This window comes from Lynx canadensis, chromosome X (genome assembly GCF_007474595.2).
Source record: "Lynx canadensis isolate LIC74 chromosome X, mLynCan4.pri.v2, whole genome shotgun sequence".
Taxonomy (NCBI): Eukaryota; Metazoa; Chordata; class Mammalia; order Carnivora; family Felidae; genus Lynx; species Lynx canadensis.
Window position 1 is genome coordinate 5,467,361 of NC_044321.2, and position 16,366 is coordinate 5,483,726.

Genomic DNA, 16,366 nt, shown 5'->3' on the forward strand with positions numbered 1-16,366 from the left:
AGAGGAAAACACAGAATCTGAAGCAGGCTCCAGGGTCTGAGCCTTCAGCACAGAGCCCAACGCTGGGCTCAAACCCACAAATCATGAGATCATGCCCTGAGCCAAAGTCAGATGCTTAATCGGCTGAGCCACCCAGGCTCCCCAAGATCTCATTCTTTTAAGTAATCTCTACACCCAACATGGGGCTCAAACTCACAACCCCAAAATCAAGAGTCACATGCTCTACCAACTGAGCCAGCCAGGCATCCTGTATGCAAACAAAACTTTGGCCCTAATTTCATGTGATTATTCAAAAAAGGAGTTTCCTGGGTTTTTTTCTTCTGAAATTGTGCAGTAAATAATGGAAGTAGACTGTACAAATTCTTGCCGTATTAAAAATAGGTTAAAAATATTATACAAGTCCATGGCTCCTGAATAACACAAAGATGAAAATACAAATGTATGTCTGTTGTAATGTGGTCTCACCTCCAAATACGTTTTCCAACAGTCAGTGTAACACTTCACAAGTGAATACATTCTGTCCAAAATTGTTTTAATTTCTCTGCAGCTGTGAGGACATTATCTCATAATTCCGGATACAAAAATGTGGAAACAACAACAGAGGAAAGATGTTCCTACTTTTTTTTTAGATCCCGACCCAATGGGAATATAACTTCCCAGATGCAGGCCATTTCTGGAATGATCAGCAGATGAGTTTGGCTGTGCTGCTTTCAAAATGGTACAGCCAAGTGTCAACATAAAAAGAGAGAAGAGGGGCGCCTGGGTGGCGCAGTCGGTTGGGCGTCCGACTTCAGCCAGGTCACGATCTCGCGGTCCGTGAGTTCGAGCCCCGCGTCGGGCTCTGGGCTGATGGCTCAGAGCCTGGAGCCTGTTTCCAATTCTGTGTCTCCCTCTCTCTCTGCCCCTCGCCCGTTCATGCTCTGTCTCTCTCTGTCCCAAAAATAAATAAACGTTGGAAAAAAAAAAAAAAAGAGAGAGAGAGAGAAGAAAGTGGGACGGACTGAAAGGGAGAATTCATCTCTATTCAGAGATGTCCTGGACAGTTCCACCAAACCTCTGCTGAGGACCTACTATGTCCAAGGAAATAAGAAAGGAAGTGCCACATAGATGAGATTGTTTTGAGGGGCTACGAATACCTCGAAACATGGAAGAGACAATGGAAAACAAAATGTGTTTACCTTCAAACCATGAGTGCTTTAATGGTATGCAACATCTTATTTCTTGCACTTCCTGCACGCTGAAGACATTTAAAAGAATCACAGTTGGGGTGCCTGGGTGGCTCAGTTGGTTGAGCATCTGAACAGTCCGTGAGTTCAAACCCCGTGTCGGGCTCTGTGCTGACAGCTCAGAGCCTGGAGCCTGCTTCAGATTCCGTGTCCCCCTCTCTGGCCCTTCCCCATTCATGCTCTGTCTCTCTCTGTCTCAAAAATAAATTAACATTAAAATAATAATAATAATAATAATAAAATAAATAAAAGAATCAGTTACCAAAACACAGCACGGCAACTTTTTTCTCCAACTCTTTCCTCCTTCTTTCAGGAACTAATCAGTGGCAATCTTATAATTAACTTAGCATTCTTATAATTAACAGACTTCAACTCTGGAAAGCAAGCCCCAACTTTACGTGGTGATGCAATCTGTAACTTTGCCTTTTCTTGAATCATCCGTATAGCAGGGCTGTTGGGCAAGACTGGTTTTCAACCCAGGGGCCTGGATGCCACTGGATCTCCATACGGCTGGGGTGGTGTTCTGCTCACTTCACCGCACACCTCTATGATGTGCCGATCGCTGTTCACTGGTGGAAATAGCCATCAAGCGAGAGATGAAACATCAGGAAGCAGGTCAAAAATGAGCAGCTTGCCGTGAAGAACAGACAATGGAAATGTGAGTTATCTCACAAGAAACTGTTTGCATGGAGGTTTGTCAGGAAACATTTCCACATTTCCAAATGCAGGGGATATTATTATTATTATTATTATTGTCATCTCCCATGACTGTAAAGGGTCTTGGTATTTGCATCCTACAGGGTCCACTCATCAACTGGAAAGCAAGCTAAAGGCTCTGAAACGCCAGGCCCCCTGGCACATTTGGTTTCTCAGAACAGGACATGGAAAACTCGTCCCGGACCCAGGACGACACATTAATATGAGGTGTGTAACCTCATTCGAACCGGTCCTGGCATCTTACGTTTCCATGACTCTTCATCAATTTTCTTTCCAGCCCACGAACTCTAACAGGATACATCTCACAAGAGTTGCATTATTCCCAGTTGTATAGGCGTTTAAAGACAGGAGCGGAGACATTATTTCAGTCTAAAAAGGGCTGTCTCTCTCAATCATGTGTTACTAGAAAATTAACCAAGAGTTGATTCACTTACGTTGCATGAACCACTTTATACTAAAACCCAAACAGGAACACAGTGAATAGGTAAAAATCGCCTTTAACCCGAAAGCTTTATTTGTGTTTGCATTTAGACCTTCTCAACTGTTTCAGCCTTTCTTTTAGAGGAACTTGCCAGTAAGCAACCTCCCAACCAAGAATGGAACCTATCTGGTTTGTCTTTAGATAATAAGCACGTCACTTATATTAGAGGGAGTGAGGAACGCCAAAAATAATTTCGTGTGTTGCAAACTACGACTTACTGATGCATTGTAATATAGTGGGTTGAAGAAAGGTATAAACTGGAAATAAAATAAGGAGAAAACATCTCTGAAGTTCAAAAGTAAATGAATTCCCAATTTTCCTCTGGTCCCAAGCACTGGTACGATTAATGACATTTTTGGAAGGTGATGAATTACTTTGCAAAATTACTGTTTCTTATTTCATTAGAGAGAGTCCTATTTTCATTTCTGGACTCATAAAATTGTCACTTCTTTGGACATAATCAGACATTAGCAGTGAAATGATTAGATAGTAAATTAAGGGACATATGCATATGTGTTGGCTGAAGGTAACTTGAGATCCTGTGCAAACCAATGAGGAAAACACACTTCCTCAAGACAGAGATACTCATCACCATACATTACATAATTTAAGCAGTGACCACTTAACCACCTTACCTTTCAAACTAGGAAGGCAAAAGATATGCAAAACAAAATTATAGAGCTTTGAGGTCACTGTAACAGAATATTTTCTCACCTGGGCAGGATATTAACAACCGGGAGAGTAAAAAGCTTATGAAGTGACAAATGTTACTACAATTTAAAACAAAAAGGTAAACACAGTGTGAATTAAAAGTTTTTTTAGCTTTCTTCCCCCCTCTTAATAGGCTATTTTTTCTCAGATTCCCCTCAGGATAGATTTGAGCACTTTGGGTATAAAAGAACACCAATTTGTCACCATTTTCAAGTGCAGCCCTCCTCATTGTCCAATATTTATATCTTACAGAGATGCTGGAAAGAATCATAAAGAATAGGGGTGCCTTGGTGGCTCAGCCGAAGTGTCTGACTTTGGCTCAGGTCATGATCTCATGGTTTGTGGGTTTGAGCCCCACGTCAGGCTCTGTGCTGACAGCTCAGAGCCTGGAGCCTGCTTTGGATTCTGTGTCTCCCTCTCTCTCTGCCCCTCTCCCCTCACACACTGTCTCTCAAAAAAATGAATAAACGTTAAAAAATTTTTTTAGAATCATAAAAAATAAACACACACACACACACACACACACACACACAGTCTCCCAAAACAAAAACAAAAAGAAAGACAGCAAACACAGAAGGGACACTGAGTTCTTGGAAGGAGCTGTCACATACGTGCACAATTACCACTTGCAAACAGTGTGAACATGTCCCCACACCACAGAGAAGTACAATGGCAGCTGGGAACCAAGAGCAAGGTCATGTCCTGAGACCTCTGTTATTCCCAGACAGCAAACTCTAGGGCATCCAGGAGCCCAGCTGTGGTCAAGATGTTTCTTCAAGGATCACAATAATTCTACTTTGTCGGACAAGTGTTAGTGGTGGTGGACAGAAACAAAATCCATTTATAGGAAAGAAAAAAAAAAAAAAACCTCTTCATCTAAGAAGTTAGGATTAGGCATTAAACCAACATGTATGAAGATTTTAAATGATGCATGATTATAATAGTTTCTTCACTTCATAACTCTTTGCAACTACTTGCTTCAGTGTTTCTCTCCCCCCTCGCCCCCCACCGCCTTTCTCTAGCAGAAAATAATGCTTGTGAGAGCAGGAAGTACGTCTCACTTAAGCTGGGTCCCGCAAAACCTAAGATACTTGAAAGATGATGGTGTTCGACAGATTCTCACTGGTTGGAAGAAGGATCTGGATGGTTAAATGCACAGGGGATGGGTGTTGATGGACTGGTATTTTTTCAGGCTTTTCCCGTCATACCATTCATCTTTCAACTATCCACAACTGCACCCTTTTGTGATGCACTGGTGTCTCCAGGAGCCAACGAGAGAATGAGAAATGTAGGAATATTTCCCCCCAAAACTCAGGTTCTCACTTATGTTATAGTTGATATTTCCACTCTGTCTTCTCTCCCTGTTAACATCCTGAGAAGTGGGGTCATTCAGTATAAATATTTGGGAATATGACAATTAGTGCTTGAGTTTCTGCTATGAAGCCCTCTCTTCCAGACCTTCAACTTTCTGATCTGTAAAAGAAAAATAACACTCCTGACCTCACGGAGTTGCTGTGGAGGTCAAACAGATATTTTATGTGAAACTACTTCGTCACCACCAAGACACTGTCAAATGCAATGCTAACTCTCTTCTAACCCGTGGCTCAGTAATTCAGAAGAGTTTCTTACTAGGGGTCCGCCCCCATGAATTGAGACGGGTCCTGTGGCGAGCTGCAGCATTATGGCGAGGAGACGGAATGGACAGCCTCCTTCTCTCGCCTTCTCATGCTTCTCCAGGGCTCTCTCTGAACGCTGCTGGCAAGATCTCACAAAGATCGAGTAAAGAAAAATCATTGTGTTTAGCGGTGTGGCCCATGGTTCAACCACAGCAACAAGAACCACGAAGAGCTGTACATACATGTGCGATGGCCTGGCCATGCTTTTAGCCTGTTCTGTAGAGCAAAGGACCTGAGCTTCGGTACAGCGACTAAGGACCAGTTCCCAAAGCCTGGCTGCTAGCTGAGAGCCTGATACTGTATCACGTCCATCAGGAGCACTGGGCGTCCCCAACAGACAGAGAAAATTGTCGGAAGACTCTGCCTTTCCTCGTGTTGACTGCTCTGGGCTAGAAGAACACAGCCTTTGAGGTTTTGCCCAAGGGTCCTCTCTCCTAGGACACTTTCTCTAAAGGGAGACGCTCCTTCCTCAGAGATCTCATACAAATAACTATCTTCGCAGGCACTTGTGGACCAAAGTCTTAGCCACCACTAGACTAGAAGTTCCTCATAAGCAGGGATCTTACACTCTCATCTTTGAAACTGCAGCAGCCTGTCCATAGTAGCCGAAATAAACCCAACTGATGAAAGCAGTGCTTTTTGGTTTTTAAAGGGAGAGACAGAATGAGCATCTACAGTCTGTGATTTACATTAAAATGAGCCATAACCTGGGTGGCTCAGTCGATTAAGCATCCAACTTCAGCTGAGGTCATGATCTCGTGGTTTGTGAGTTCTAGCCCCACATCAGGCTCTGTGCTGACAGCTCGGAGCCTGGAGCCTGCTTCCAATTCTGTGTGTGTCTCTCTGTCCTGGCCCCTCCTCTGCTCACATTCTGTCCCTCTCCCCCCACCAAAAATAAACATAAAAATTTTAAAATAAAATGAACCATAAATACTGCTCCCATATTCCTTTCTTTACTTATTGGCTATCAATGATAACTACTTTTATCCAAGCTTCTCCACCATCAGGGAAAATGCCTCCCATCACCATTTGGAACCAATGTGTGAAAGCTAAGGATAGAGATTGTATTCTAGGTCCTGGGGCATATGGTTCCCCGGTTGCTTGCTGAGTATATCCAAAGTTGGTTGATACCCCAACTGATGGGTCCCCCTTGTCATCTTCCTAGATGTTCAGGGGGTACTGTGATTCATGATGTCCCCTCACCCCATCAACCATCCATTGACCATACAACTATTTCAAGCTTGCTTTAGCAGTGTCTACATTCATTTCACAGGGACAGTGAAGGAGCATGATGTGTTTATGTATTGGGCTCAAGATCTGAAATCTTTATACTGAAATCAGGAGACATAAGCTAAATCCAAATAACAGAAAATGTTCTAAGTGCTTCTTCATTTATTTTTTATAACTTTTTATTTTGAGAAGAGAGAGAAACAGAGACATGCAATCTGAAGCAGGCTCCAGGCTCTGTCCAATCTGAAAAACAACCGTGTTGAATGAGATCAGGTATCTCCAAAGGTAGGTGTCTGAGATTGGGTTTCCTACAAGCAGTGGCCGGAAGGGGGCTTCCTGAATATATGATATATTGGGGGAAGCCCTCAGTGGAAAGGGAGGGAAGAGATCTCAGCTGGAGACCTGCAGAAGCCTGGTCCCATGCAATGCTTTGGAGCATAAACTGTACCGAAAAGAGTTATTCCAGTGGGCGGGGGCTGGGCTCCTATGGCCTCCAGCAGTGAGCCAATGGCAAGATTCACCCTCACTGAGGGAAGAGGATACGTTGCCTTGCTGGCAATACGGTGTCCATGGGCAGAAAGTTAGTCTCTAAGGGGAGCAGCTGTAAGCCATTAGCAGCTAGCTGATACAGGAGCTGGGGGTTAGGGAGGTGAGGGACAGAAGGTCACCAACAGCGTCTACCGAGAAGGAATAGGTGTCTATGACCTATTTTCAATATTTCAGAGAATCCAAAAGAAATTACACATTTTCCTAAGATGATGGTACGCAGATTAGTAAAAGGTCAGGAAGACGGCTTCATCAGCCAACTCTGTAGTGTGGGCGACTTCCTGCTGATCTGAAGCTTGAAAGAGTTAGGGGTATCTTTGATTAATGTAAAGAGGAAAAAGTAGGTCATACCTAATAAATGCCATATGTACATAGACTGCACACTTTCACAACATGGAGCCCAAATACGTGAAGTAGAAATGTGCAAGACAGCACTGGGACTCTGAAGGTCTGTGCGCTCAGGCAAGTCTTTCCAAAGATAAGTTCTGCGGTAATTCGCACGAGGGCATTGCAGTGGGGCATCTGCAGTGTTCCTTGTCCTGTTTTTCATAGATAAGATGTATTCTGATGATATCACATGCATCCCCAGCCCCCACCCTCAAAATTGTGTGAGAGGAGAACTCTCTAGAGCATTGCCAAGTTATGCAAAGAAACCTGTCCGTTTCTGAATTAATATAAGCAGAGCCCGCTGACTTTCATAAGTTTCTCTCCCTAACCGGAAAGTTTTGTTTTGTTTTTTAAAATATTTTTTTTAAGTAATCTCTACACCCAGTGTGGGGCTTGAACTCACAACCCCAGGATCAAGAGTCCCACACTCCATGTACTGAGTCAGCCGGGCACCCCAACTACCTGTTTTTTGGTTTTTTTTTTTTTAATGTTTATTTTACTTTTGAGAGCAAGACAGAGACAGAACACGAGCAGGGGAGGGGCAGAGAGAGAGGAAGACACAGAATCTGAAACAGGTTCCAGGCTCTGAGCTGTCGCCACAGAGCCCGACGTGGGGCTTGAACCCACAGACTGTGAGATCATGACCTCAGCCAAAGATGGACACTTAACCAACTGAGCCACCCAGGTGCTCCTAACCCTATGGTTTTACCCATTCACCGAAATGCACTAGAACAGGTTACACAATGGAATCTGGTGAATCCATTTCAAAGAAATCATAACCTCCTAACTTATGATTAAGTTTTTTACGTGGAAACACAGCAACAACATTAACTTTTAACTCTTTAAGTTAGGCCTTCAAACACACATACATGCATACAGTATATCATCTGTTTACACGCACAAATATATATGAATATATACAATATAAACATATGAAACTATGTATTTCTTCTTTAATGATACAGCGAACAAAGAAACGAGCAAGTCAATAAGTGTTCTTTAATATGTGTTTAAAATGCTCTATAACAGTCACAAGAACAGAGACTTTTATTTTTTTTAATTTTTTTTTTTTTTTTTGGGGGGGCAGAGAGAGACAGAGCATGAACGGGCGAGGGGCAGAGAGAGAGGGAGACACAGAATCGGAAACAGGCTCCAGGCTCTGAGCCATCAGCCCAGAGCCTGACGCGGGGCTCGAACTCACGGACCGCGAGATCGTGACCTGGCTGAAGTCGGACGCTTAACCGACTGCGCCACCCAGGCGCCCCTGACAGAGACTTTTAAATCACATTCAGGGAGAAACACCAAATGAAAAACACAAACGTCCGCCATGATTAGCCCAATGTTTAGTTTGGTTAAATTCAGAAATTCTTAGAAACACAGCCAGAGATCCAAGGGACCCAGACCAGGAAATACAAAGGCCAGAGCTGAGGATGCCCTTTCTTCCCGGGGCCTCTCCAAATGCCTGGCCATTCTGCCTTAGAACTGAAAAATCACCTCAGGGCCAAGTAACACGCCAGGGCTGGGTATATTCACCACAGAAGTAGTCCTGCAAAGTCTGTGAGCCTCAGGCTGATTTGTGGCTCCTAAGGGTTTTTGATGTGATAATTGTTTGTTTACTTTTTCTTGCAGGAGAGGCTGGTCCTCTAAGTAGAATGAGCTAATCACTAGCTTAGTTCTTTCTTTTACCAAAACAAACAGCTTCCAATTACCGCTAAGAGAAGCCTCTGATCTCTCTAATCAGCTACCTAAGCAAGCCTATCTGTGGTACTTTACAGGGTGAATAATGTCCCATTAAACAAGAATCTCTTACCACTAATAAAACTCTAGACCCATTGGGCCATGCCTGCCAGCAACCTGCTACTTATCTTCCAACCAGAAGATGCGCTCCTTCCCTGAGCAGTGGCGAATTCTGGCAAAGGAAATAAATAAACACATCTTTCCTTCCTCCGTTGCACATGGCCTACTATTTGTCCTCAAGTCTTGTTCTCTTGAGCCTCCTCAGAGAAAATACAGGCACAGAAAAGAGCAGATGCCGGGTCTCCTCGTACTTAGTGAAATGACTGCCTTTTTTTTTTTTTTTTTTAATGTGAAATTTATTGTCAAATTGGTTTCCATACAACGCCCAGTGTTCATCCCAACAGGTGACCTCCTCAGTGCCCATCACCCACCCTCCCCACCCTCCCACTCCCCATCAACCCTCAGTTTATTCTCAGTTTTTAAGAGTCTCTTATGGTTTGGCTCTCTCCTGCTCTTTTTTTTTTTTTTCCTTCCCCTCCCCCATGGTCTTCTGTTAAGTTTCTCAGGATCCACATAAGAGTGGCAACGTGGATGGAACTGGAGAGTGTTATGCTAAGTGAAATAAGTCATACAGAGAAAGAAATGACTCTCTCTTTAAGGCCCTGAGGCTGAGTTCCATGGTTGCCACAACGAAGCAAAATCAGGGGAGGCAGGAGCGGTATCTGCTCGGAATGTCCCAACTGCATAAGGGAGGGAGTCACTCTTAAGTTAAAGGAGACTCACCAGAAAAGAAAGCTTATTTCAGACACAATCTTCCCTCCTTTCTTCTTTAATATTTTAGTGAAGTTGAGGAAACAAGGGTAGAGGTTATTCCCAAGTGAATACGGATCAGCATCATACGCTGGAACGTTATGGAAAACCCTGTGAAGAATCCTCATGGCGAGTGGGCTTAAGCCCCGCCAAGGGTTCTGCGCTCTTGAAATACAAAAGCCCAAACCAGGGCCGGCTTCACGGATCTATGAACAATGCACGTGGCCCATGCTCAGGGGACCAGTGCCTGGGGTTTGATGCTCTGTGCTCACCATATTGAAATGTCGATGCTTTTATCCTTGAGTTTGTGTTTCCTATGAGCTGGCACAACAGTGAAGCTCATCCTGGAGGCGTGGAGCCTCAAATCACGCATGACCCTGCCTCCCAGTGCTCCTTCACCTTGTCAGAAAAGGTTCTCGGCTACCCACTCCCGTGTCCCCTGCACCCAGTCTTCTGCCCCCAGCAACTCCTTGCCCCCAAATGACTGTCACACTCTGTCCCCTGCCATGACCTGGACAAGGGTCAAGGAGGGTTGATGTTGGGCGTGCGTGCACTGAAGTGTCCCAGAATCCAGTGTGGCTGCCCTCATATCACACGGGAAGTACCACACTGGTGGGTGGGTGGCCAGCCAGAGTCTAAGACACCCAAGGAGCAAGCCCATCCCAGGTGCAGGTATCTACTGCATCCAGCAAGGGGGTTGCAGTATACTTGGGGGTTGCCCATTTGCCGTGGTTGGAGCACTAGGAGAAGGAGACCCCTGGCCCAACTCCCAGAGGACAGCATCTAGAACAAAGTGCAATGCATTGGTCTAGAAGCTTGCAGAACAGGGTACCAAGAGTACCTGAGTAAGCATGTCCGCATCTGGCAGACCCCCAGGTACCTGGGAAGGTCTACACACATCCTGCAGATCCTCCTGTGAAATGCCCACTGGGCACACCCCATGTTGCACACTTGGCGGGGGAGGGGTTTCTCTTCTCCCTTCCCTCCTTCCTGAGTCTGGGTTCTCCTTGTCCCTCTAGCCCATCTCAAGGCACCCTCCAGGCATGAGTCAAGAACGACAAATTGTGAAATGCTGCTGATTTGGCAGACAAGTGACATGCTCCAATATGTGCACATAACAATGGCAGTGAATATAAAGATGAAGATTGAAATCCATACGAGTAACTTAACTTTTCAATTTTTCTTTACTGCAAATGACATTGAACAGCCAATTTGAAACACCATGACAAACTGAAAGAGCCACAGAAGGAAAAGTGTTTTATATTTTAGTTCCTTGAACAACACTCTTTTTTCTTGATATTTGAAATAATGGCCCATACGTTTTCATTTTGCACCGGGTCCCAAAAATTCGGTAGTCAGTCTTGAAGTAAATTAGCCAACTAATCAAGGTGCCTGGGTGGCTCAGTCGGTTAAGCCTCCAACTCTTGGTTTCAGCTCAGGTCACCGTCTCACAGTTTCATGAGTTTGAGCTCCACATGCACGGAGAGTGTGGAGCCTGCTTGGGATTCTCTCTCTCTCTCTCTCTCTCTCTCTCTCGCTCTCGCTCTCTTGCTCTCTCTGCCTCTCTCTGCCCCCCTGCCCCACTCACTCTGCCTCTCTCAAATAAATAAATTTTAAAAATCTAAGAAACTTTAACCAACTAGCCAATAAAATCCTAAAAATAAGAATAAAACTGGGGTGCCTGGGTGGCTCATTCAGTTGAGCATCCAACTTCAGCTCAGGTCACGGTCTCGTAGTTGTGGGTTCGAGCCCTGCATCAGGTTCTGTGTGCTGACAGCCCGGAACCTGGAGCCTGCTTCGGATTCTGTCTCTCTCTCTCTCTCTCTCTCTCTCTCTCTCAAAAGTAAACATTAAAGAAAATTAAAAACAAAAAAGAATAAAACCAAGGACTTGTAGCCACCCAGAACCCGGCTCCACTATGTTCTGTGCCGGCAGGTACTTGTCCCCCATGGGACCCACGTGAGGCTGGAAGTTCAAGGAGGTGGTCTGCCCACACCACCCACGTGCCCAGATCTCACGTTCACAGACAAGGAGGCCCTTCCCCACCGCCCCTGTTGGGGGCATTGTAACGCCATCGTGTACGTGATATGTGCAAACCTGCAGCGTGCCCAGTGCCCCACCCAGGGAGCCAAGGGCTGTGCCAGATGATTCCAGAAGTCCCCAGTCACCATTCCCGCCTGCATGAATCAGCACCGAGTCCCGCGGGCTTCCGGGCCCGGGTGATAGCTACGTGGCCGGCAGGTGATGCCCACCAGCACCGCAGAAGCGAAGGGACCAGGTGCACCCCATCTACCCATGACCCTACGGCCTCATCACTTTCACAGGAGGCTGGAAAGTGTGTGGAATTGGGGCAGAGACCACTCAATTGCAGCCTCCTGTGTGGGCCTGCTACTCCAGGGCAGTGCCCCCAGACCCTCCAAGTCTTTGTCTACACCATGAGTGCGGAGGCTGGGTCCTTCCTAGCCCAGCCCTGGCAGCTCATGTCGTGGCTTCACGGGTCGTGAGTTTGAGCCCCGCTCATGTCGGGCTCCATGCTGACAGTGCAGAGCCTGCTTGGGATTCTCTCTCCCTCTCTCTCTCTGCCCCTCTCCAGCTTGTGTGAACTTTCTCTCTCTCAAAAATAAACAAATAAACTTGAAAATGTATAAATAAATAAGAGAAATGGATATTTGTGCATATGTTCTGTAGACCAGTCCTCTGCAGGCTCCTTCGCCTACTGCCTGTGGATCTCAGTAGCCTCACCTTTCCTTCCCTTGAATGGACTGTGCCCCTTCTCACCGTGTTGTTGTTCACCTTGAGGGGGTCTTCAACTCTGTAGGGCCCTTGAGACCAGCCAGGGGGAAGCATTCACGGACTGCCTGCCCGTTTGCCATCAGAATGCATCTGTCTTACCTCTTCCTGGTGCTGACCAGGGAAAGGAAACTTGAGGGGTAGAAAGTCAGCCTGTGCATTCTGTTGCGATGCAGTTTGATTGTCAGGAAGATTGGCGAGTCTTCAACTTAGACACTTGGGCTTTGAGTCCCGACTCTGCCCACTGTCTAGCATCGTTGTAAGAACTAAATAGTGCTTGAAAAAGCACGGGACATGTTTCCTGCAGCCGGCCCTGCAGAGTTGCTTCTCTGAACCTTTTTCTGGTTCCTCAAATTGAAAAATTAAAAATCAATTGATAGGACTGCATTCAAAACATGCAGACACATTTATGCCACAGTCAGATCTCCTCCATCTCTCAAGTCAGCAGTGGAGGGGCACCTGGAAGGAGCTGTTCCACAAGCCTCCTCTCGCCCCGGCCTTTCCTGTTAACAAACAACACGTGCCCTGGAAGGAGCTGGAAGCATCCTGACCTGCATCCTCGCCCAATTATTTAACAAGGGGGCAGGGACAGGGAGGCTCCAGGGCTTGTAAGGAGAGTGAGGTGCTGCCTTTTCAAATCTGAAGGACGCTTAATCCGGGCAATTTAGGTAAATCAGATAGGCATTACCAGGTTAGGGTTAAACCTCCAAGAATGGCTTGGCAATTGATTGCAGAAACAGCAGCTATTAAGTCCTAACTGAGTAATTTGCAGCTTACCCCACCCCAGCTAATTAAAATGTAATCAGTCTGGCAATGTGTGTTCCGTCAGCAGTTTTTCTCCCGAAGAGAAATCATGCCAGGAGACCACAAGAAAAGCCTTTCACGGGAATTGGCTTGATCTAAACTGCTTCTTTAGCCGCTTAAACTGTAAAACAAATAAATTATAGCAACTGACAATTCAATTAGAAAGAAAGAAGGAAGGAACGAAAAGATACTCTTTCTCTCCAAGAATGGGTTGCTCTGTTTTGTTTTCTGGGGCGGATTAAACCGTAGTGTACGTCGCATCTTGTCAGGAGAGGGGCTCTGGCAGGGCAGGGCGGTTTGGAAACCAGGTGGCCGGGCAGGAGCCCCCTCCAGGATGTCCGCGTCGTGTCAGCGCGGAACAGGAGAACGCGGTTTTCCCTTTCTCCACAGAGACGGGAGGATCGCAGCGGCTGCCAGTTAGTTCCTCGGAAACCCACTACGTGTTGCACGAATGCGCACTCACGCACAAGCACGCTTCGCGGGCGGGTGCGACCTCTGAGGATCCCAACTTTGAGTTCTGTGCGATTCGGCGGCGCTAGGTTCCACTAGCTCTCGGGCCACGAGGGACATCCCCCAGGCTATGGAGATTCGTCCCAAACTCCACCGTCATTACAATCGCCTCCTCTCGCAGCGTAGTAGCCGGGGCCCCTTGGAAAGCCCCCTGTGGGAGGTGGCAGGGGCGCCCAGTTTATGTCCCAAGATCAGAGGGCTGATCTTGCAAAGATCCCGGGTCTCCTTCTGGCCTCCCCAGCTTTGCTGAGCCAAGAAGGAAGGCAAAGCTTGGAACAGGTGAGCCGCTAAGGAGAGAGGCGGGAAGGCCGTGGAGAGAACGACGGCACACGAGAGAAGCAAGGCGTCTGCGAGAATGATTGCAGACCGTGCGCACTCGTGTGTGTGCTGGGAACAGGAACAGGACGCGCCTCCGCAGAGTCGGCCGGCAGCGCAAATGCGTCGTCCCCCGCACCCCGGGTTCCCACGCCGAGACCTGCGGGGACCCTTGCTACGGTGGCTCCCCGCAAGGGTCCCCGCAATCCACAGGCGCCAAACGCGCGCTTACTCTGAACCTCCGACGTTCACCCTCATCCAAACGCACGCTCTCCCATCCTCAAGCAGAAGGTCCTGCGGGGCCCGGGGGAGTCACCGACCCCGGGGCTCTGCTCGGAGCACCCAAACCCGGCCCTCCAAGTCCCGTGTCCCGTGCATCGCTTCCCTTACTCTGCACACTATCCGCTGGCAAGACGGAGAAGCTCCGGAGCTCCAAACTGGGGCGCGCACAGCGACCACCCCCACCCCCAGCCCCGCACCAACGCACACATTCTGGAACAGACGACTCGGCCCCAGCGCCCTGTCTGCGGCTCCAAGGGTGGGGGTGGGGGTGGGGGGGGGGGGGCCGCGAGCTCCCGGCCCGCGGATGATGAAAGCGGCGCTCAGAAGAGACAAAAGTGTCGGCCCGCGGGCACCTGCGGGGCTGGGCTGCCCGCGCGGGTCCCCGGGCGCGGCTGGGCGCGCCTCCCGGCCTCCCTCCCGGCGCCGGCGGCACCGAGGGCCCCGCCGCGCCCGGGACTTTGCGGGACTGGCCCGGAGCCCCGCGCGCGGAGTCGGGGGCAACTCACAAGCGCGCACACGCAGCCTCGGAATGTGCACGGCGGCTCGCCCCGTCCCCAGACAGCGCCGCTCGTTTTCCGCCGGGAAAGGAGAGCTGGCGAGGATGCTGCAGTCTCCGGTTCCTTCGCAGGAGGCGGCTGGGGTCGGGGGCTCGGCAGCCCCGCTCGGAAAGCCACGCCGAACCGGGACGGCGGGATCGGCGCGCCGGGCCCGGCCACGAGTTGGGGCGCCCAGGCCGGGAGGCAGGCGGCGCGCGCGCGCCCCGCCGCGGCCCGCGGCGCCGGCGCGGCGGCTCCCGTACCTGGAAGTGCTGGAAGAAGGCGGACATGCGCGTGATGTGCAAGCTGAGGCACCTGGACGAGCAGCGCGCGCGCTGGACGCTCCCGGCCGACAGGGACTCGTCCAGCCGCCGAGCGGCCGCGGCGCCGGGGCCGCCCGCCAGGCAGCCCCCGCAGGCCGCCAGCCAGAGGCAGAGGGTCAGGGCCGCGCCGGGCGCCCCGGGCACCATGGCTGCAGGGCGCGGGCGCGGGCGCCGGGCGCCGGCCGAGGCTCCCAGCTCCGCGCCGGGGCCGCGCTGCCGGGGACACCTCGCGGCCGCCGCAACTCCGCTGGAAAGTTCAATCATTCAACTCCAGCCCCGCGCCTTCCCCGCCAACCTCCTCCCGGCTCGGCCTCGGGGGGCGGGGCGAGGGTGACAGGCGGCCGCGCCATTGGCTGCGAGCAAAGTGAGTGACAGGGGGGCCGGGCCGAGGGCCGTGGGCCGGTCTAAGGGGCCGCGAGCCCCCGCGCTCAGAGGCTGGGCGGCGCGGACCCGGTCTCCCCCGTGCGCCCCGCTCTGGGCGGTCGGGCTCCCGCGCAGGCTCTCCGGCAGTCCGCACTCCCCCCCCCCCGCCCCCCACCATCCGGGTGATAAGCCGCAGGTGTGAGCAAGCCCGGGCCTGCGAGCTAGCTGCCTTCTTGGAAAGGAGGGCCCGGGGGACCCGCAAGGGCGTCCAACCGGCCCAAGGAAGGACGCAGCGCCTGGAACTTGGAGGCAGTTCCTCTCCAGTCTGTGTACCCCGGGTCCAGACTCCGCTCATACTTTCGCATATTCCAATTTCCTTTTTTTTTTTTTTTTTTTTTATTTTTTGTTGGTCCCAAACAGTGCAAAAGAACTAAGTAACAGAACTGAAATGGGCATTTCAGTGACATTTGCCTTCCTCTCCCTGCCTCCCCCATTCCTTCTTTCTTCCTCCCTTCTTCCTTCATTATAATGACCCGGGAACCCACGTGACTACCTAGCAAGTGACATTTGTTAGACAACAGCCCCACACTCGCTGTTTCCTTGGGTGTCTGTTTTCCCGGTAAGCGCTACTCTCCCAGTGTGCTGATTCCAAACAGAAAACTTTCCCAAACCCTTCCCCACGTATCCGTCCCAAGCCTCTTGGTTCAGCCTTTGTAGCAGGAAACTGCAGCCCCCTGTTTCTTGCCATCTTTCCCCGTGCTCTCTCAGCACGCAGGTCCTCTGTCCCCAGAGAGGGCCGTGCCGCAGAAAGAGCTGGGGCGCCACCGTAAGACACCACCTGGAACAGAGTTTGTGCTTCCCTGAGCTCCATGGGGAAGGGACAGCGCTCAGTCTCCTGGCTTGTAGAAGCCCCGAGACAGGG

The 16,366-nt window shown here is 49.5% G+C and overlaps 1 protein-coding gene across 1 annotated transcript in view; it reads right to left on the bottom strand.

Moving 5' to 3' along the window:
- The window catches only part of ANOS1 (anosmin 1), a 186,862-nt gene extending 171,634 nt beyond the window's left edge, over nt 1-15,228 (bottom strand). Inside the window, exon 1 of the mRNA XM_030305678.1 lies at nt 15,022-15,228. Within this exon, the coding sequence (XP_030161538.1) occupies nt 15,022-15,228 (207 nt within the window). The remainder of the gene's footprint in view (nt 1-15,021) is intronic.
- Nucleotides 15,229-16,366: the final 1,138 nt, after the last annotated feature.